Raw genomic sequence first — 23,343 nt, 5'->3', positions numbered from 1 at the left:
AGGAAAAGAGGTGGAGAGAAGGAGGAAATACTGGCACTGGCAGTACAGCAGTGTCTAAGACTTAGAACACTGAGGGAGAGGTCATCTTTAAAACAGGTGACCTTGTGGAAGATAGGAGAAATTAAGAACTTAGAGGGGAACCAAATGACGTCCAGAGGCCATTCTCACCTGGGCTGTGCACTCTGGGATCCTCCTCTTTGCCCCAGGCCTATCAAATCAGAATTGGTGGGGGGAGGGCTGTTCTGAAGGAAACATGGGCTTTTTTCTTTTTTAACTCCACAGATGATTCTAGTGCACAGCAAGCGGTGGAAATTACTGGTTTAAGGAGGCTGAAGCAAAAGTGACCCAAACAACCCAGTGGTGGTAACAGTAAAAGTAATTGCACCGCACCCCACATGAAAAGCATGAGCTGGTTCTCTCTCCGCCTTCAAAGTATACAGTTCTCTGATTTGTCCCACAACTAACATTCTCTGGGATGCCAAAAAGGCCACTACTGTCACAGAGCTCTGAGCATTAGCAGTGACTCCAAAACAAACAGCAGCTTTAAAAAGAAAACAGGCTGAGGAGCCTGGGTGGCTCAGTCGGTTAAGTGTCTGGCTTCAGCTCAGGTTCTGATCTCATGGTTTGTGAGTTCAAGCCCCATGTCAGCCTCTGTGCTGACAGTGTGGAGCTTGGAACCTGCTTCGGATTCTGTGTCTCCCCCTCTCTCTGTCTCTCCCTTGCTCACACTCTCTCTTTCTCTCTCTCTCTCGCTCTCTCAAAAATAAATAAATGTTAAAAAAGAAAAGAAAATAGGCTGAGTGGGTGTTAAGTAGGATTTCCCCACAAACACCCTCATAAAAGGAATCTATAGCCAATAATATTTTAATAAACCTTAGGCAACCTACTGTATATTTTGCATATACTTGAACTTAATGCCTTTTTTTCCTTCATTATTTTTTACCAATTTTTTTTTTTTTTTTTTTTTTTTTTAAAGCACAGGGATTTCCCTTTCTCTCCTACTAAAAGTCTGGATTGAAGAATGGTACTTGAATCTTACTCAAAAAATGCTTTGTTCCTGAGTCAGCAGGATCAACTAAGGGATGGATGCCCCACTGAAGGCCTGTCATATATTTTACCTGGATGAAGACATCCTTACCCAGTTTATGCAGCACGAAACTAGAAGTGACAGCTAATACAGAGGACTCACTATTCAAAAATACCTCAACAGACTGGAATTGTGGCAGAAAACCAATAAATGAACTTTAGCAGGAATCAAATTCAGGTAAGGAAAAAAAAAATCAGGGGTGCTTGGGTGGCGCAGTGGGTTAAGCTTCTGACTCTTGATCTTGAGTCCACATCAGGCTCTGCTCTAATGGTGTGGAGCCTGCTTGGGATTCTGTCTCTCCTCTGTGCCCCTCCTTCGCCTGTGTATAAGTGCTCTTTCTCAAAATGAATAAATAAACATTAAAAAAAAAAAACCAGTTGTAGGAATCAGATAAACTAGGCCTATGTTGAGGGCAATTACTGCAGCTGGCCCAAGAGGCTGAGTATCGACTTTGGTGAAGGGACCAAGAAGACTCACTCAAAACAGCTGGCTATGTTTGCAGTGGTAGAATGACCCTCCACAGCTCCATATGGCAAAAGAGAGAACAGTGTTGTAGACGTTTCTAGAAGACAGATGCTAGTGCCAACTAAGGGGAAAAATTAACTAGAGCCATCCAGCATGAACGAGACAGTATAGGGAAGTGTGCCTCTGTCCCTAGATGTGTTAAAACTGGCTAACTAACCAGATACCATAAATACATATTTTAAACAATTCTTTCATTGCATGTTATAAATCTCTTACTTTTAATTAAGTGGTTCCAGTTTAAGAAAAAGGAATTACTTCAATCGATTATGGCAGAGTATGGTGACAACTAAGTTTCTGCCACCGAGAAGAATATTTCTAACATAACAAAATATTAGAAGAACCCAAGGGAAGGATGGAGAGTCACTGAAAAGTTTTTTTTTTTTAATTTTTTTTTTAACGTTTATTTATTTTTGAGATAGAGAGAGACAGAGCATGAATGGGGGAGGGTCAGAAAGTGGGAGACACAGAATCCAAAACAGGCTCCAGGCTCTGAGCTGTCAGCACAGAACCCGACGTGGGGCTCGAACTCACGGACCGCGAGATCATGACCTGAGCCGAAGTCGGCCGCCCAACCGACTGAGCCACCCAGGCGCCCCAAGAGTCACTCAAAAGTTTACTGCACACAGATGACTGTTCCTTACAAGAGCCAGGCACCAAGGGCTCCGGCGGGGCCCAATGTGAGCTCCGGTGCATCTTCCTGCACTCAGCTCAGGGCCCTGCACCACCCTGCACACACACAGCTCTCCGCAGCCTGATAGTGCACCGCGTCCTGGGCTGTGCACGCAGTCTTGCCAACAATGAGTGAGGGTCCCCAGAACACGATGGGACTGCGAAGGTCTTTCCATCTTTTTTACTTGGCAAAAAAATACTTAGATCCTTCGAACCTAGGTAAAATTTTACTGCAAATCACACGGGTTCACCCAGAGTCCACTGCACTTATCTGACCCATCAGAGACATCACAGAGCTTGGTTCAGGAGGTCACGATGTATCTTTCTTTCTTCCTTCCTTTCCTCCCTTTCTCTCTCTCTTTCTTTCTTTCTTTTTTAATGTTTATTAATTTTTGAGAGAGAGAGTGAGCACATGCAGGAGAGGGGCAGAAAGAGAGGGAAAAAGGATCTGAAGCGGGCTCGGTGCTGACAGCAGAGAGCCCGATGTGGGGCTCAAACCCAAGAACTGCGAGATCATGACCTTAACTGAAGTCACATGCTTAACGACTGAGCCACACAGGGGCCCTGGATACGATGTTTCTTAAGTGAATTAGTAAAAGGCCACCCCTATTTTTCATTTGAAATCTACAGGTTCTTGAAATACTATCTCCTCAGCCTGTGTTTTAAAATGTAGGTTACTCAGATATGGTGAGCCAAGACATCAGGACAAGCACTGAAAGGAGGCCATGCAGGGCCACATGGGGAAGCACCAGGGTCAGTCAGGATGTAGAAGGAGCAAGAGGGAATCATGGGAAAGAGTCTTCATCTTGGTTTCCACAGGAAAGGAATGCCCAGGCAGGGTAACAGACTGGGGACTGGCTTGTCTGAACCATTTCAGGAGGCTCTCGGGTACAAATACAGTTTCTAATTATCTGGCACCTAGCCCTAGGATGATTAGGGCAGAGGAACTCCTGGAGTTTAGGAGCCAGATAAAGGTGATGGTTCTGAGTACTGAGCTCTGGATTAATTCGTTTGCATATGAACAGTACACTCACAAGGGAGCAGTCTATTTCTAGGAATCAGCTGCCCTGGGAGGGACAGTCTATGACAGGTCAACATAGCCCCAAGTGCAGGAGCATCAAGAAAACAGAAAATAAGCATCTGGGGGGCTCAGTGGGTTAAGCATCCAACTCCTGATTACGGCTCAGGTCAAGATCTCATGGTTCCTGGGCTCCGGCCTGCATCGGTCTCTGCGCTGACAGGGCCAAGTCTGTTTGGGATTCTCTCTCTCTCTCCCTCTTTCTCTCTGCCCCTTCCCCATTCTATCAGTAAACAAACAAACAAACAAACAAACAACTTTAAAAAGGGGGGGGAAGAAAACAGAAAATAAGAAAATATAGTTAATCCACCTCACTTTATTTTCTTCAAAACACTGACATGACGTTAGTATTTATTTGCTGCTGCTCCCCTACTAGGATGTCAACTCCACTGAAGCGGAAACTTCACTTGGTTCACCGTTGTATCCACACTGCTTACAACAGTGTTTGGCATACAGTAGGTATTTAATAATGTTTGTTGAATGAATGAGTGAATAAATGAACAAACCTGCATAAAAACCTGGCTTATGCAATGTTTGGAAGGAGAAGTGGAGTAAAGGCCTACTTTTTTTTTTTTTTTAACATTTATTTATTCTTGGGAGAGAGAGAGAGAGAGAGAGAGAGAGAGAGAGAGAGAGGCAGAGTGCAACTGAGGGAGGGGCAAAGAAAGAGGAAGACAGAATCTGAAGCAAGCTCCAGGCTCCGAGCTGTCAACACAGAGCCTGACATGGGGCTTGAACTCACGAACCATGAGATCATGACCTGAGCTTACGGCTTAACCGACTGAGCCACCCAGGTGTCCCTTGGCCTACTTCTTTTAAGTACTTGAAATATTCCTCCAAACTTTAAACTATTAACTTCTCTATTGCTACTACAAAGGAAAGTCTCAGGTTAGTTCCAGTCCAAATTTTCACAAATCCTGAATTAGGGAAATTTACTAATTACAGTAAGGGGGCACAATGGAGCAGAAAGAGCCTCTATTTGGAAGCCAGACCAGGATTTCCATCTTTACCCACCACTTACTAGCTGGAGAACTGAACTATCTCCACTTCCTAGAGTCAGTATCCCTCACTGGAAAATCAACAGAGTATGAAAATGAAAACATACCTATCAGACTAGCTAATGTGAAAAAGTTCAACACTTCTATGTATAAGAACACGGGAGGCACAGGCTCTATTGCCTAATGACAATGAATCCCCACAAAACTAACACTCAAAGGTGACCATAGGACACTGCTTACCAAAATGTTCTATTATCTTAACAGTGGCAAACACATTTTCATTCAGTGTTCACTAATGTGTGACTTAAAGCTAACCACATCTGCCATGGAAGGACTGCCCAAGTACCCATCAATTATTACTTAAGGGACTTTGGGCAGGTTTCTTAATCATTCTGGCCTCTCTTTCCTGAATAACAGAACTTACCTTATGAAGTCGCAAAGAGTGAAATGAATGCTACAGACTGAAATGTGTTCCCCAAGATTTGTATGTTGAAGCCCTAACCCACAATGTGATGGTATTTAGAGCTGGGCATTTAGGAATTAAGTAGGTTTAAATGAGGTCTTAGGGTAGGTCCTCATGATGGATTAGTGCCCTTCTAAGTAGACATGTCTCTTTCTCTGCAATGTGAAAACACAGTGAGACAGCAGCCCTCTGCAAGCCAGAAAGACAGCTCTCACCAGGACCCAACCAAGCTAGCGCCCTGGTCTTGGGCTTCCCAGCCTCTCAAATTGTGTGAAATAAAGGTCTGTTGTTTATGCCACCCCACCTATGGCATTTTGTTGTAGCAGCTTGAGCAAACTAATACAATGAGTTCATACAGGTAATACACTTAGAAAAATGCTCAGCATTCACCAAATGCTCAAACATTAGCCATTACCAGAAATAGTCCACAGCAATTAAGTTCTACAAAAGAGACTGAGCCAGGGGCACCTGGGTGGCGCAGTCAGTTAGGCTTCTGACTCTTGGTTTCGGCTCAGGTCATGATCTCACAGTTGGTGAGTCTGAGCCCCGCATCGGGCTCTACACTGACAGTGCAGAACCTGCTTGGGATTCCCTCTCTCCCTCTCTCTCTGCCCCTCCCCCCCCCCACTCTCTATCTCTCTCTTTCAATAAATAAATAAATAAACAAACTTAAAAAAAAAAAAAAAAAGACCGGGGTGCCTGGATGGCTCAGTGGGTTGAGCGGCCGACTTTGGCTCAGGTCATGATCTCACAGTCTGTGGGCTCGAGCCCCACATCAGGCTCTGTGCTGACAGCTCGGAGTCAGGAGCCTGCTTTGGATTCTGTGTCTCCCTCTCTCTCTGCCCCTCCCCCGCTCATGCTGTCAAAAATAAATCAACATTGGGGCGCCTGGGTGGCGCAGTCGGTTAAGCGTCCGACTTCAGCCAGGTCACGATCTCGCGGTCTGTGAGTTCGAGCCCCGCGTCGGGCTCTGGGCTGATGGCTCAGAGCCTGGAGCCTGTTTCCGATTCTGTGTCTCCCTCTCTCTCTGCCCCTCCCCTGTTCATGCTCTGTCTCTCTCTGTCCCAAAAATAAATAAAAAATGTTGAAAAAAAAATTAAAAAAAAAAATAAATCAACATTAAAAATAAAATAAAAAATGAAAAATAAAAAAGAGGGAGAGAGAGAGAGAGACTGAGCTAGAACCCAATACTGAATTCTTAAGCTTTGCTTATTTCCTGTGAGGGGAAAATTTTACTCAAACAAAAAACACCCTTCACCCCTCAAAACCAAGCAAACAAAAACTACTATTCAGCAGAACACACAAAAACAGCAAGAATTCATTCAGTCCTTATCGTGTGTCAGGTACTATTTTCTGCCCTTCTAAGGGCTTTTTTTTTTTAATTTATTTTTTTTAATTTATTTTTGAGACAGTGAGAGACACAGCATGAGCAGAGGAGGGGTAGAGACAGAGGGAGACACAGAATCCTAAGCAGGCTCCAGGTTCTGAGCTGTCAGCACAGAGCCCAACGTGGGGCTCAAACTCACGAGCTGTGAGATCATGACCTGAGCCGAAGTTGGATGCTTAACCGACTGCGCCACCCAGGTGCCCCTTTAAAAAAAAAATTTTTTTTTTAGGGGCGCCTGGGTGGCGCAGTCGGTTAAGCGTCCGACTTCAGCCAGGTCACGATCTCGCGGTCTGTGAGTTCGAGCCCCGCGTCAGGCTCTGGGCTGATGGCTCAGAGCCTGGAGCCTGTTTCCGATTCTGTGTCTCCTTCTCTCTCTGCCCCTCCCCCGTTCATGCTCTGTCTCTCTCTGTCCCAAAAATAAATAAACGTTGAAAAAAAAAAAATTAAAAAAAAAAAAATTTTTTTTTAATTTATAAGGGCTTTTAAATGTTAACTTGTTTATGCAATAACTTCTTTCTAGATAGGTCTCCTGAGGCAAAAGAAACAAAAACAAAAATAAAATATTGGGACTACACCAAAATAAAAAACTTATGCACAACAAAGGAAACAATCAACAAAACTAAAAGGCAACCTACTGAACGGGAGAAGATATTTGCAAATGACATATTCAATAAAGTGCTAGTATCCAAACTATATAAAGAACTTACAAAACTCAATACGGAAAAACGAAATAATCCTATTTAAAAATGGGCAGAAGACGTGAACAGTCATTTTTCCAAAGAACACACCCAGATGGCCGACACAGAAAAGAAATTCATCATCACTTATCATTAGGGAAATACAAATCAAAACTACAATGAGGTATTACCTCATGCCTATCAGAAGGCTAAAACCAACAACACAGGAAACAATAGGTGTTAGCTAGGATGTGGGAAAAGGGGAACCCTCTTGCACTCTTGGTGGGAATGCAAACTATGTAGCCATTCTGGAAAACAGTATGGAGGATCCTTGGTTAAAAACAGAATTACCCTACAACCCAGCAATCACACTACTGGGTATTTACCCAAAGGATACAAAAATACGAATTCAAAGGATACAGGCATCCCTATGTTTACAACAGCATTATCTACAATAGCCAAATTATGGTAACAGCCCAAGTGTCCATCGATTGATAAATGAATAAAGTGTAGTATGTATGTGTATATACACATGTACACACATACATACATACAATGGAATATTACTCAGCTATAAAAAAGAATGAAATCTTGCCATTCGCAAAGATGTGGATCGAACTAGAGAATAGAATGCTGAGCAAAATAAGTCAGAGAAAGACAAAGACCATCTGATTTCACTCCTGTGTAATTTTTTTTTTTCATACATGAAATTTAAAACCAAACAAAGGGGCAAAAAAGAGAGAGAGGCAAACCAAGAAACAGACTCTTAACTTTAGAGAGAACACTCTGACGGTCACCAGAGGGAAGTGGAGGGGGCAAGGATGAAACAGGTGATAGGGATTAAGGAGTGCACCTACTGTGACAAGCACCGGGTGTTGTGTGGAAATGCTGGATCACTATGTTGAACACCTGAAACTAATATTACACTTTATGTTAACTGGAACACAAAGAGAAACTTAAAAAGGGGTGCCTGGGTGGGTCAGTCGGCTAAAGCGTCCAACTCTTGATTTCCACTGAGGTCATGATCCCAGGGTCATTGGAACTGGGCCCTGTGCTGGGCTCTGCACTGAGCATGGAGCCTGTTTAAGATTCTCTCTCCCCACCCCACCCCCACTCACCCTGCTTGCACTCTTTCAAAACAAATTGTTTTAATAAAATATTAACTTATTTAATTCTTACTACAGCCCTATTACCTACTGCTACTGTTCCCATTTAAAAATTTTTTTTTTCAACGTTTATTTATTTTTGGGACAGAGAGAGACAGAGCATGAACGGGGGAGGGGCAGAGAGAGAGGAAGACACAGAATCGGAAACAGGCTCCAGGCTCCGAGCCATCAGCCCAGAGCCTGACGCGGGGCTCGAACTCACGGACCGCGAGATCGTGACCTGGCTGAAGTCGGACGCTTAACCGACTGCGCCACCCAGGCGCCCCTACTGTTCCCATTTTAAAAGTGAGGAAACTAAGACCTGGGGAGGTTAAGTGACTTGTCACACAGCTAAGCTGGGTTAAGCCTGGTTCTGAATCCATGTAGCCTGGCTTCATAATGTTCCCAACCATCACTCTATACTCGCTCTGTATGTTAACAGTCTACTCCAACACTGACAAAGAACAGTAGTAACTAGATGGATTACACTGAGTATACCTGAACGTCTTTAATAGGTAAATACCTTTTTAAAACTGAGCCATAACTTGCTTCTTAATGACAGACTAAAATAAGACCCAGCAAGATTACTTGCATATAATGAAATCAAATTAAAAAATGTGTAAAACCAGGGGCGCCTGGGTGGGCTCAGTCGATTAAGCATCCTACTTCGGCTTACGTCATGATCCCACAACTTGTAGGTTTGAGCCCTGCATCAGGCTCTGTGCTGACAGCTCAGAGCCTGGAACTTGCTTCAGATTCTGTGTCTCCCTCTCTCTCTGCCCCTTCCCCTGCTCACGCTTTGTCTCTCTCTCTCCAAAAATAAACATTAAAAATTTAAAAAAATAAATAAAAATTAAAATGTGTAAAACCAAAAAGACTAACGTAGTTCTTATACCTGCTGCTTTCAAAACCATTATAGGTACACAACAATAAAAAGACTGACCTTAAAAAAAAAAAAAACAACAAAAAAAGGATGACCAAAAACATTTACAAAGAGAAAACATCTTAGGAATAGTAGTTCAAAGTTGAAAAGTACAAAAACAATGGAGAAAAATATCTCTTAACAGAATCTAACATTTACTAATGCAATGGCTGGAAAAATAAAAAGAAAAATGAAGAGATCTGTCTATGAAAATAACATCAGTTTACAAATGTGCAATCAATTCAGGTTTACTTATATGAATTTATTAAATGTGCATGATTCAATGTGCAAGCCTGAATAATGTGAATATTTTGAAACGGACACTATTGTATCACGCATGTTAAAAACACTCTTGAATGAGCCAGTCCACATTTTTTGATAAGTGGCAGTACAAAAAGATTACATTTTGTTGATGGCACAATGTTCCTTGAAGTGAATGTTAGCTTCTAAGGCAGTGCCCTAAGTTTCAAGGATTAAAATCACATTATATAAAGAGAGCTGTTCCTGATACAGATGTGATACAATTGTGCACAGTGCTGAGGAAGAAAAAAGGCTGTGTGAAGCACTATCCCAAAGGCAAAGATGCCATGTACACTCTACCCTATAGCAACTTTTCCATGGGAAAGCAATTCAGTGAAAAAGAATTATAAAGAAATATAGAGAGAATGCTTTTAATTTATAAGAAAAGAATATGAACCAATACACATGATTTAAAACAGTGCCCTATACTTCAATAAATGGTGCTGGGAAAACTAGACAGCTACATGCAAAAGATGAAACCGTCTGGAAAACAGGATGAAGGTCCCTCAAAAAAAAAAAAAAAAAAAAAAAAAAGATGAGAATAGACCACTTTCTCACACCACACTCAAAAATAAAGTCAAAAGGGATTAAAGGCCTAAATGTCAGACCTGAAACCATAAAACTCCCAGAAGAAACCAAGGCAGTAATTTCTTTGACATTGGCCATAGAAACATTCTTCTAGATGTCTCCTCAGACAATTGAAACAAACGTGAAATTACACTATTGAGACTACACCAAAATAAAAAGCTTTTATGCAGCAAAGGAAACCATCAACAAAACAATAAAGCAACCTACTAAATGAAAGAGGATATTTACAAACCATATACCCAATAAGGGGTCAATATCCAAAATACAGGATATTAAAGTAGAATCCTCAATAAACTTCTCATATACTAATTTTAGTTCTGAATACCAAATTTATTAACCCTTAACTTACTTATTAAAGCCAAGTCCTTAGATATATGAAGAAATTAACATTTAAAGTAATGGATACAATTTTATCTTCAGAACAAAGAACTGCAACTTTTGAATCCATTCCAAAAACCACCTTCAGTGCCATTAAGACTCACTTTGGCCTGCAGAACCAACTTGTTTACCATTTTTAGTGCAAGATAAACTCCCTCCCTCCTACCTCTCTCTCTCTCTCTCTCTCTCTCTCTCTCTCTCTCTCTCTCTCTCTCTCTCTCACACACACACACACACACACACACACACACACACACACGACTTCAAAATTACAATGATATAAATGGAAAACAATCATTAGGAAAACATTAGGAATTTATACAGGGCAATATGCTTACAGTATCTTACATGAGAAATGCTTTGCAGTTTATACTCTTTTAAGTGCATTATTTTATTAATTCATCCATCATGAGCAGATGAAATTATCTCTATTTAAAAAAAATTTTTTTTAACATTTATTTATTTTTGAGAGACAGAGAGAGGCAGAGTATGAGTAATGGAGGGGCAGAGAGAGAGGGAGACACAGAATTCGAAGCAGGCTGCAGGCTCCGAGCTGGCAGCACAGAGCCTGATGCCAGGCCCGAACTCACAAACCGCGAGATCACGACCTGAGCTGAAGTCAGACGCTCCACCGACTGAACCACCCAGGCGCCCCGAAATTATCTCTATTTTAAAGATGAGAAAGCCAAGGTTAAGAAAGTTAGCTTGAGACAGTTAGCTTGAGGTCAAGTTAGACATTTCACTAAGTGGCAAAGCCAGGACTTAAATTAGGACTACCTGTTCCTAGTTCAGGGTCTCTAAAACCCCAACTAGGATTGGCCAAATTTAGAAATCAAACAAAGTATGTAAAAAGGCTATGCAAGACTAAAAAGAACAAGAAGGATTTTATTATGAAGATCATTAATCATTTGCTAATGCACCAGTGAAATACCTATGCCAAGCCCCTAATCCGAGCAATTAAATCTCTCTAGGCCAGTCATCAAGACTTTCAAAAGAGGTCCACAGAATTCTAACATGCACCAGGGTTGAAAATTTCAGATCTCCATTAGATGATACAAATGGCAACAGTGCATTACAAACACGTTTTTCAATTATTTTTATTTTTACATTTTCCTATGAATTAATCATCAGTTCTTAATTAGACATAGTGACAGAATTTAATAAAACCCAAAGTGCTGACCTTAAAGACCTCAGTATTAGCTATAAGAAAGGTGTATAACTCTACATTAAGAGTAATCACACAAAAATGTTTAAAAAAAAATCTGTTCTAGTTGATACTTAGGAGTATTCAGTTAAAATGTACAGCCTTCAGTTTGTGCTATTAAGAACACTTAAAAATCATTATATTCATCTGAAGGAAAAAAAAATCCAACAACTTTTTGTACAATACTACATCTAAGTTGCATTCATGTTGGAATCAGAATCTTTACTGTACTAAACATAATAATTAAAAATAACAGGTGTACTGAAGGGACAAATTTGATGGCAATTTGTACCGAAAATCATTTTAAAAACACTGGATACTGAACCAATCTTACCTTTTGTAGACTTGTTGGATTCAACTGAGTTTTGTCAATTATTTTTATTGCAACCTAGAAAAAAATAAATAAATATTACAGGTTTTAAGAATTTGGTAATTATAAACTAACTGGTAATAGTTTTATAAATGCCCAAACATGTGGGCATTTACCTAAAAAACTAAAACTCAACTAGTTATAATATTTTATACTTTATAAATATTTTTTAATTGAAAAGAGGGGCTTCATGCAAATACGAGTATTGTTAGAACATTTATATTTAAGTTACTTATAGACATGGGGAGAAACATCTCCCACAAGGTAGAGACAGAGAAAGAAAGAGAGATTATACAATGAAAACACTTCTAAAAATAGAGGACAATGAAGCAACTCTCCCATTCCCTATTTACCAATACTTAATTTTTTTTTTAATTCCCCGGGGTGGGGGTGGGGGTGGTTGCACCGTTCCTGGAGGTACTGCAATACCAGGGGGATGTGTGGAGTGGATGGAGCAAGCTCCTATTTCACCTCCTAGTTCCAAAAACCCATTTAATATATTGTCCTCCAATAGAGGACATATCAGATATTAAACTGATAAGAAACAGATACTACACTTGATCTTAGCCAAAAGGCTGAGAAGCAACCCAGTATTTTAATTTCATCTGACTCTGACAAAATTGATCTGATCCAAGGGCAGGAAGTACAGCTTTTACAGATTTATACAGCCCAGAATGCCTTGCTCAGAGTGTCTTACACACAGTAAGAGCTTGATAATTGAGTAAATATACGAACCAACAGGTTGGATTCAATCTGAAAACTTCAAAAACATTAAAAGAAAAAAAAGAAAGAAAGAAAAGCCCTTTAGGTAGTTAAAGAAGGAAAAGGGACTAGTTCCAGAACAATCTGTAGGCTAACCAAGTGAAACATGTACAGCGGCAAAAAATGGGTCACCCAGGAGCCTTTGTTCAGAAAGGGGTGAGTAAACCCCAAGCAGTCTAAAAACAAGCCACTAAGATACAGGAAGAAAGAACTATAGTTTCTAGTTATATGTGTTTATCAATTAAAAAAAATCAGTTTTACTAATATTTACTAAATGGACCTACAGCAGCATCCTTATCTGGTAGGCTGTCATTACCAGAATAAAAGGATTTCTAGGAACTACACATATCCAGAATGAGGGGAGAGGGTGACAGTAGGGGATGGAAGGGAATATAAGTGAAGAGAGAAACTTTGCCATGAACTGAGGAACATAATTAACTCAGCTTTGCATCTGAGGTCCAGAAAAACAATGACCTCACCCCACACTGATGATGCTGTTCCTACTGTGCATCCTTCAGGACACAGATCCAGTAAGAAGCACCAATGAAGAAAGGGACTATAGTCAAAGTCTGGGGAAAGCGCTTGAAGATTCTCTATGTCAATGGTGCTCCAACTTTTTGTCGCCCTTTACACCCTTAAAGATTATTGATGATCCCAAATGTGGATTATATCTATCAATATTTACCTTATTACAAATGAAAACTGAGAAATGTAAAAATAAGTATTGAACATAATAACATTCATTTCAACTAATAAGATTCAACAAATGGTGCTGGGAAAACTGGATATCCAAGAAGTTGGACTCTTACCTAACATCATCTACAAAAATTACTGCAAAGTGGATCAAATATCTAAATGTAAGATTTAGAACTATCAAACTCTTGGGACACCCAGTCAGCTCGGACAGTAGTAGAGCATGCAACTCTTGACCTCAGGGTTGTGAGTTCGAGCTCCATGCTCGAACAACAGCAAAAAACTATCAAACTCTTAGAAGAAAACATACAACAAAAGCTTCACAACACCTGACTGAGCAATGGTTTCTTGGATGACACAAAAGGCACAGGCAACAAAAGAAAAAAACCCAGCCAAATCAAGACTATAAAATTTTTAAATTTTGTGCATCAAAAGACAGTATCAACAGAGTATAAAAAGGCAACACAGAGAATGCTAGAAAATATGTGCAAATCAAAGATGTGATATGGGATTAATATCCAGAACATATAGAGAACTCCTAAAGCTCAACAACAAAAACCCAATTTAAAAATGGGTGAAAGACTTAAAGAGACATTTATTCAAAGAAGATATACAGTGGATATCTCAAACAATGCAAGGTTTCAGGGTACCACCCCTCTCCAGCACAAATATCGATGATAGCTTTTGACTCCCCCAAAACTTAAGTACTAAAAGCCTACTGTTGAGCTGAAACCTTACCAATAACAGTCGATTAATACATATTTTGTACGTTATGTGTATTCTTAAACTAAGCTAGAGAAAAGAAAATCTCATTAAGAAAATGATACGGAAGATAAAATATATTCATAGTACTGTACTACTGCATTTATTGAGAAAAAATCTATGTATAAGTAGACCTGCACAGTTCAAGCCGTGTGGTTCAAGGGTCAACTGTACAAATGGCCAGTAAGCACATAAAAAAGATACTTAACATCACTGATCATTAGGAAAATGCAAATCACAACTACGAGATGCTACTTCACACCCATCAAGATGGCTACTATAAAAACAAACAAACAAACAAACAAACCTGTAAGAAAACAACAAGTTGTAAGGATGTTGGGAAATTGGAACCCTATGCACTGTTAGTAGGAATGTAAAATGGTACAGCTGTGGAAAACAGCATAGAGTGCCTCAAAAACATTAAAAATAGAATTACCATATAATAGAGCAATTCCATTTCTGGGTATGTACCCAGAAAGCAGGGACTTAAATAGATTCTTGTACAGCCGTGTTCATAGCAGCATTATTCACAATAGCTAAGACATGGAAGACACCCTAGCATCCACTAAGTGATGAATGGGTAAGTCTAATGTGGTGTCTCATACAGTAGAGTATTATTCAGTCTTAAAAAGGGAAGAAATTTTGAAACATGCTACAGCATGAATGAACCTTGAGGACACTATGCTAAATGAAGTAAGCCAGACACAAAAGGACAAATACTATATGATTCCACTTTATGAGGTTCCTAGAAAGTTCACATTCATAGACACATAAAATAGAATGGGGAATGCCAGGAGATGAGGAAAGGAAAGAATGGGGAGTTAGTGTTTAATGGGTATAAAGTTTCAGCTTTACAAGATGAAAAAAGGTCTGGAGATACATGAAGGTGATGGCGGCACATTATAAATGTATTCAAAACTACTGAAACATACACTTAAAACCAGTTAAAATGGTAAATATTATGTTATGTGTATTTTATCACAATAAAAAAAACTGGGAAAAAAACCCCATTATATGTTAATATAAATAACATCAGTTTGAAATTTTCATATATCCTTCTGTATTCAATCTGTTGTGATACCACACATCATAGAGCCTCTGAAAAATTTTACTTTACATTCATGAGAAAGAGTGGAAAAAGTAATGTCTTAATAGTATTACAAAAATAGCGTAGACTTTGCAGACCCCCTAAAATGTTCTCGGAGAAATCTCCAGAAATCTCTTCATATTAACACTTAAAAACAAAAACAAAAACTCAAAAAAAACAAACTACCCTGCTTCACTTGGTCTAAAGTCTCCATCGCCTAAGTTATTTGATCACTACCTAATGAACCCATTAATCTCCAGAGGGGCTAGAGAAACACTGCTAACAAGGCATGTCTGACCCTGGAGTGGAAGGACCCACCACCTCATCCCATCCTCACCTGGGGAGGTTAAAAAAAAAAAAAAAAAATCAGAATTGGAGAAGCAGAGAGTTAGCATGTTATGTGCTTGAAAAAAGCAAAGACAGAATTCTAATTCTGTATTCGGAAAATCGAGGTCTTGATGGAAACTACAGTAAATAAAGCGAAAGGAAATACTGGTGGCTGGAATATACAAACAATGACCACCCTGTTCCTATCTCACTTGGTGACTGCCTTACTATTATAACCCTAGCACACTACCAGGGACATAAATAGCATTTAATAAATGCCTCCTGCATTGATGTGAGGCCCTGAACCTCCATAATCAGTGAGCACACACATTAGAGATAGAGACAGAGGAGTGAAGAAATAGGATTTCTGGTGTTTTAACAGATATCAGTGTGATTTTTAAAATTACATTATTTTTTTTTTTTTTGGTTAATATTTATTTTTGAGAGAGAAAGAAGAGTGAGGCAGAGCACAGGAGGGAGAGGGGCAGAGAGAGAGGGAGACACAGAATCCGAAGCAGGCTCCAGGCTCCCAGCTGTCAGCACAGAGCCTGACGCAGGGCTTGAACACACAAACCATGAGATCAAGACCTGAGCCGAAGTCAGACACAACTGACTGAGTCACCCAGGCGCCCCATAAAAATTACATTATTTTAAAGTTTAATGAATTAATTTTATTCGAATTTTACTTTCATAAGTAATTTTGTGTGGCATCTATAGATCTCCCAATTTCCAAAGAAATCATACTATTCTTTTCTGGCCACCATTCTGTTTTCCTCCCCCTTCTCATGGCCAGATCTAGCACATACGCTGCCTTTCTGGTTCTTCTTCCCTCTGATCTTCTGAGACCTGGTTTCTATTCTCACGACCAGACTCTTGATCACTAGCCACTTTTGGCTCTGTTCAGTATCTGTCTTTTACTCTAAAGATTCTGTTAAGCATTTTCTTTTTCAAATACTGCTATTCAAATAGTATTTAAAGCAAAAACAGGAGCAAAAATATGTCTCATTCAGCTAAATCAAACTGTAGAAGAGAGTCATTTTATTAAAAGTAAGTGTCCTAGAGTGGAACACTGTCATTTAACATGATGGTGTATGTGTGGCAATGAAGCCTGAGGGGGAAGTTCCTAATCCCCTCTTCCTTTCCAGCTCCTTGCTGGGATGACTCAACTACCAAAATAACCTTGGCCCAGAGCTGGAGCCTGCAGGAGAGTTCTGACCTTGAGGTCAATAAAAAAGGCAATTGTGGGGACATCACCAGGTGCCTGAGAAAGATAGAGACTGTAGAGAAGACCACACACACACACACACACACACACACACACACACACACACCCCCAAGGACATGGAGTTTTCTGGAGGTTTTTTTGGGGGGGTTGGGGTGGGGGAGGGCATGCACAGCAAAAGCCAAGGGAGTTCACTAGGCGAGGAAAGAGGAGTGTCCCTGCCACTTGTTGTGTAAAGTTCTGGGAAATTCCATTTTTCACCCTGATGCCAGAAACAAAGTGGAAAATTACAAAATAGGGATAAAGACAGCTCATACATGAGAAGGACTTCCCCAAGCATATGTCACCCTAGCTGGCCCCACAAATCTATAGCAAACACCGACCAGAGAAATAAATATCCTTATCTTCCACTTCCTGTCAATTTTCTACTGGTCAAAAGGCCCCAATATCCTGCTCCCGACATGCGTTAAAGCATCCACAAACACTAAAAGAGCAGGCAAAAAAAGAATCCCAAGTCCTTTAAGAGAATGCAGTAGCCCAGAAGGATGAATTATTAGTCAGCTCAGGCTGCCATAGCAAAAATGGCATAGGCTGAATGGCTTAAACAACAGAAATTTCTTTTCTCACAGATTAGGAGGCTGAAGTCTAAGATCAGAGTCTGACCAACACAGTCAGTTCCTGGTGAGGTTTCTCCTCTGGGCTTGCAGATGGCTCCCTTCTCACAGTGTCCTTACATGGTAGAGAGGAGCCAAGCTCTCTGGTGTCTCTTCCTATAAGGACACTTAACCTACTGGATCAGGACCCTACCTTTGTGACCTAATTTAACCTAACTACTTCCACAAAAGCCCTATCTCCAAATACACAGGGGGTTAGGATTTAATATATGATATTGAAAGACACAATTCAGTCCATAGCAATGAACACCAAGCCAAACAACTACAGTACTTGACTACAAAATAAAACTCCAAATTAAAACATAAGGCACAACACATGGAAGAATGTCACAAACATAAAGTGCAGTGAAAGAGGCACACACAAAATATATACCATGATTCCATTAATACAATGTTAAGAAAAAAAAAATATCTACGGTGCTAGAAGTCAGGATAGTGGTCACCTTGGGAAAGAAGGGCAGACAGGTGATTAGACGATAGAAGGGAAGCTTCCGGAGTTCAAGTCATAGTATAGTTTTGCCCTGGGTCGTGGTTATGCAAATGTGTTTACTTTGTGCTAATTCATCAAGGTGTACACTTACAATGTGGGCACTTTTTCTGGATGTGTGTTGTATTTCAATAAAGAGTTTATTTTTTAAAAAGTCAATCACGACTCTAAATAACCATAATGAAAAAAACAGTAGGTAACGTTTAAAACTGAAAAATAAGAGCATGCTATGTGTCAACTATACTTCAATAAAAACAATTTTTAAAGAATAAAAGCATGTTAAAGATATAGTAGTAAAACCTAAAGAATCAGTTTATATTGTACACCGAAAACTACTATAACACTGAATGTTAACTAACTGGAATTAAAAGTAAAACTTAAAAAAAAAAAAAGGAATCCGTTTAGAAGACTGAAAAGTGACTATCTTGGAAGAGTAGGGAATGGAGGTGGGGGATCAAGGGACACTTTTTTTTAAACAAGCCTGTACTCTTTAAACTGTGTAATATATTGGGGCGCCTGGGTGGCGCAGTCGGTTAAGCGTCCGACCAGCCAGGTCACGATCTTGCGGTCCGGGAGTTCGAGCCCCGCGTCAGGCTCTGGGCTGATGGCTCAGAGCCTGGAGCCTGTTTCCGATTCTGTGTCTCCCTCTCTCTCTGCCCCTCCCCCGTTCATACTCTGTCTCTCTCTGTCCCCAAAATAAATAAACGTTGAAAAAAAAATTAAAAAAATAAATAAATAAATAAACTGTGTAATATATAACTTGAATAAGTAAGCAGATGTGGGGCACCTGGGTGGCTCAGTCAGTTAAGCATCTGACTCTTGATTTTTCCTCAGGTCATGATCTCATGGTGCATGAGTTCAAGTCCTGCAGTGGGCTCTGTGCTGACAGCACGGAGCCTGCTTGGGATTCTCTTTCTCCCTCCCCCCCCGCCCCTGCCCCCCTCAAAATAAATAACTAAATGATTTTTCATAACCATAATGAGACATTTGGTTAAAGATAGCATCATATACATTTCTCTCTTCTCCCACCTGATGGCCCAGCTAAAAAATAAAGAATGACAAATAATGGCAAAGAGAATGAGAGAGGTACCATCAGTGTACAAGCGACTTTAAACAATTTCTGGAAAATAAAAATCTGAAGCACATGTGGCAGGGTGCATACAAACCTAGGGTGTACTCAAAGAAGGCTACAATCCATGAAAAACTTAACTGAGGAAATCACTTTGTGCTGTGTATGTGGAAGGTCCCAAGCTATATAAGAGCAACTTTCCTACTGGCTACCTGGAAGCTAAGCTGGGCACTTGACCAGCAGCTTCCATAAACCCCATCCTATGTAGAGGGCTCTCAGTTTGCTTCCTAGTGCTCCCCTCTTGAAAACATTAACAGTGAATCAAAAACCATCAGATATACAAGGAAAGCCTATAACTTTCCCTAATACCCTTCTCCATGTATCTGTTCAGGGAAAACACCAGATAACTGAGTCTTCTCTTTCAAAAACAGAGACAGTTGATTATTGTCGGGTATGGTAATTATGTTCTATAAAGCCACTGTGAACACTGAATCAGCAAATACTGGAAGCACTGTTCCTAGAAGAAATACAGGGTTAGGCTCCTTTGGGCCCCGGATCATAAAAATTTTCACCAACTGATCAATATAACCTTGTTTTATGCGTGTTTCTCTTTAAGGACACCTTATTTACTACATATCATTGATTCGTTAACATAGAATTCTCAGCCAACAGCAGAATTTAATTCACATCTGAATGAGGCTTATCTAACATATGTGTTTTCTTTATCAGGCACAACACAGCCTTGCACTTAGAAACACTGGCCAGGGGGCACCTGGGTAGCTCAGTCGGTTAAGCATCAAACTTCAGCTTGGGACATGATCTCACAGTTCCTGGGTTCGAGCCCTGTGTCGGGCTCTATGCTGACAGCTTGGAGCCTGGAGCCTGCTTCGGATTCTGTCTCCCTCTCTCTCTGCCCCTCCCCCACTCATGCTCTGTCTCTCAAAAAATAAAATAAAATAAAAAACCCACAAAACACTGGCTAGTACTTCAGGCCAACTCTTGGGGGCCATTTTAAACAGCAAAGTTGACAACAAAAAGCACAAAAATGCAAAAAACACGGACTACACAGACCACAAAAAAGAGTATTTGTTTATAGTACGAAAGCTGAAACAAGGCAGAGAACATCATCACCTTGTTGGAGCTCAACTGGGGATGCACACATTGGGCAATTCAAACTTTTTGATGCTTTGTGCATGTCCACAAATACTGCAAAAGCACCACAAGTATTGATTCTGGAATTACAAACAAACTGTAGTGAGTAGGTGAATTTACAAATAAGATCAACCATATCTGTCCTAGAGATGGGTGGTGGTGACGGTTGCACAACAATGCAATTGTACTTAATGCCACTGAACTGTACACTTAAAATGGTTAAGACTGTAGTTTTGTTATATACATTTTATAATAAAAGAGTGTAACAACTGTGTGATTAAGTGATTCTTAATTTGTACAAATTGGGTTAGGCGAGGCTTTTCTCTTTTTCTGAACACTAACTGTAAATACTCCACCTTCAGATTATACTAAAAGCCAGATGATCATCTTTATACTTTTCAGTTATACCTGTTATTGGAATATGAGGCTCTTTTGCCCTTCTGCTTGCTTGCTCGCTTCTAGATCTACTACTATTCATTTCCAACTGAAGCAAATTGTTCTGGGTATTAACACTTTTTGGCAGTCACTATAGTTGTTTTGAATACATGTTCAATTAATCATGCCCCCTCCTGCCACCAAATTCCTACTTGTTGAGTTTTAGCATAGTATCAGAGAACAATATTTGCAATCATCCCAAAGAAGAATTAAGATACTCCTCTCTTCTAGCTACCGTTTCTGTATGAGGTTAGATTTTCTTCATAAACTTCAACTGAAACAGTATACGGACGCAATTTGAATGCAGAAGAATGTATGAAAAATCCAGCTACCTTATATTAAGCCAGATACTAAAGAGATTTGCAAAAATTAAAACAATGTCACTCTTCTCAATAACTAGCTTTGAACAATAGAGTCTCTTTTCATAAAAATGTTATTTATATTAAATATAATAGGTCTGTCATTACTTTAAGTGAATTAATAAATACTTGAACTTTTTTAGTGTTAACTTCTAGTACAGTAAATATCAATATATATAACCCACGTAAACAAACACTTCTGGGGAGTCCTCGCATTGAGAGGTCTAAAGGCAACCTGAGGCACAAGGAGCAGAAGGACTGTTCTCCCCAGGGCAGCTGTGCACAGCCACTAAGCCTACTCGGAGGACCATGTGGAGGCCTGGAAAACTGCTTTGGAGGAAATTCTGAGGGACAAGACCCAGGATACAAAATTATGACCAAAAATATATTGAAAAAACATGCATATAAATATGGAGAATATACAAAAATAAAAATGGTATTCAGAATATGGTCATTGTGGTTTTTCCTCTTCCAACTCTCCGAAGGCCATCTTCACCCACACAAAAAGTTGTGACTAAAATATATGACCATTAATCCAAAGTCGCAAGAAGTGGAACACATCCCAGGATGAAGTACTATGGTTTTATCATTCTTACAATCAATGACAAATGATAAACGAGGCTCCAGATCCAATTTTCCCCTTCTGGCTCCTTCAGTGCAGGAGGCAGGACACAGATGTGAGGAGGTTAACGACAGTCAAGGCACAAAGGCACAAGTGCACAGTAACAGGTTGAGAAGACAATAGTGGAAAAGATAGTTCAATAATTTTCTGAAAGAGAACAGAGAAAACTGTAACCAGAAACAACATGATTTGCCCAAAGGGCTCCAGATGGGCTTCAAACTTAGGAGGTTCTGAGAACCACAAGCAACATTGGAGCTACTAGTAGGGCTAATTACAAGGTCAAAAGTCTGTATACACAATGTCTACTGCTCCCCAACCCAGCCAATAACCACTGGTTCCTTTTACTTTTTTTTTTTTAACCACTGGTTCTTTAGAGGCTGCAGATTTATTCTGTGGAGAAGATGATGAGGTTCTGGACTCAAGGTGAATGGGCCCAGCAGAGGACAGGAATGAGGCATGGACATGAAATGGAAAATGAAGGGTCAGACTGCCACAGAGGGGTTGGACCACCAGCTCCTCCCAGGCAGAAGAGAGGATTCTCATTTAAAGAAACGAAATGGCCCCACGAGAAGAGATCTAAAGACTGGGGTCCTCCAATAAAAGCACCAGACAACTTCCAAAAGGAAAGCTCTGTGGTCAAACATATCCTATGCATGCAAACTCAGCTTCTGAAGGCTCCAACTTAAATACAAACAGATAACCAAAGATTACCAGATTCCAAAGAAAGTCTCTGTATGAAAGACAGTTACCAAGAAAGAATCCCAGAGAAAAGAGATACAGTGCAGGGAGCAAATTCTATTTTAAAAAAAAAAAAAAAAAAAAAAAAAAGAGGAAAGTCTTTACTATCCTCACAGGGAGTTGACAGAAGAAATAGCATTCATGACCCCAGAAATGGATGCTATACAGACAAATAATCAGTGCACAAGAAAGCTGGGAGGAGGAAGAGGGCATACATAGGGACACACATACACACAAATTTAACAGAAAGCTGGGAAAATGAAATTAAAGACATCCCCCAGAAAATAAAATAGAAACACAGAGAATTTTTTTTCCCCAGAAAAAAATCAAGGTTCTTTTCCAAGAGATCTTACTAATCTCTGATTAATAAGAATTACAGAATAAAGACTTTTAAATAATAAATAAAATGAGACAATTCTCCAGAACTGAAAGACAAGAATCTCCAAATTGAAAGGGTCTAATAAGCAGCCAAGAACAATGAATGAAGACCAACTCCTTGGTACCTCACTGTGAAATTTCTGAACAGCAAGGATAAATGTGAAGAGTCTAAAAAGCTTCTAGAGAGGGGAAGAAAAAGTCACATACTTAAGCCACTTACATTGTTATACTCTAACCTCTGCAACTACCAAGATATGAAATCTCTTTATGACCTTAACTTTGAGTTTCCCACTTTCTAATCACCTCCTCTATGGTTCCCACCCACTCAATCTAGAACTCCAACCAATAACTGAGACCCCTGGGTGGCTCTGTGGGTTAAGTGTCCGACTCCTGGTTTCAGCTCAGGTCATGATCTCACGGCTTCATGGGTTCACACCCCACATCTGACTTTGCACTAGTAGTGCAGAGCCTGCTTGGGATTAGCTCTCTCTCTGCCCCTCCCCCATTTGCACTGTCTGTCTCTCTCAAAATAAATAAACTTAAAAAAAATTAGAACTCCAGTAACTATTTGAACTCACCAGGATCCACCATCTTCTTATGGATTGTCTTCCCACTCAAGTTATTTCCTATTCAAATCTGTAGTCCTTCATTGTAATCATTCCCTTAGATATTCCAAATCAATGCCCTTGTTCTGTTCCCATTTCACTACACTTAGTGTGACAAAAACCCCAACCATCTACAAATGCCAGGCTTGTGTCTGGGGTACCTGGATGTTGCTGGAGAGT

At 40.1% G+C, this 23,343-nt stretch overlaps 1 protein-coding gene and 1 non-coding gene across 10 annotated transcripts in view; both read right to left on the bottom strand.

Moving 5' to 3' along the window:
• MARK3 (microtubule affinity regulating kinase 3) overlaps nt 1-23,343 on the bottom strand; it is a 116,098-nt gene that overhangs the window by 63,103 nt on the left and 29,652 nt on the right. For 7 of the 9 annotated variants that reach the window (XM_030320068.1, XM_030320069.1, XM_030320070.1 and 4 more), the window contains one exon: nt 11,756-11,809. The exons of 1 other annotated variant lie outside the window; for it this stretch is intronic. In XM_030320068.1, the coding sequence (XP_030175928.1) occupies nt 11,756-11,809 (54 nt within the window). Of the gene's footprint in view, nt 1-11,755; nt 11,810-23,343 lie in introns of those variants that run through there. One more of the 9 variants, XM_030320075.1, reaches the window with a different exon arrangement.
• On the bottom strand, nt 12,187-12,378 carry LOC115517528. Its single transcript, XR_003969969.1, has one exon. It is a non-coding gene; the product is annotated as a U2 spliceosomal RNA (small nuclear RNA).

Source organism: Lynx canadensis, chromosome B3, assembly GCF_007474595.2.
Source record: "Lynx canadensis isolate LIC74 chromosome B3, mLynCan4.pri.v2, whole genome shotgun sequence".
NCBI classification, from domain to species: Eukaryota; Metazoa; Chordata; class Mammalia; order Carnivora; family Felidae; genus Lynx; species Lynx canadensis.
The sequence above is the reverse complement of the archived record's forward strand: the minus strand, read 5'-3'. Positions and strand labels throughout refer to the sequence as shown.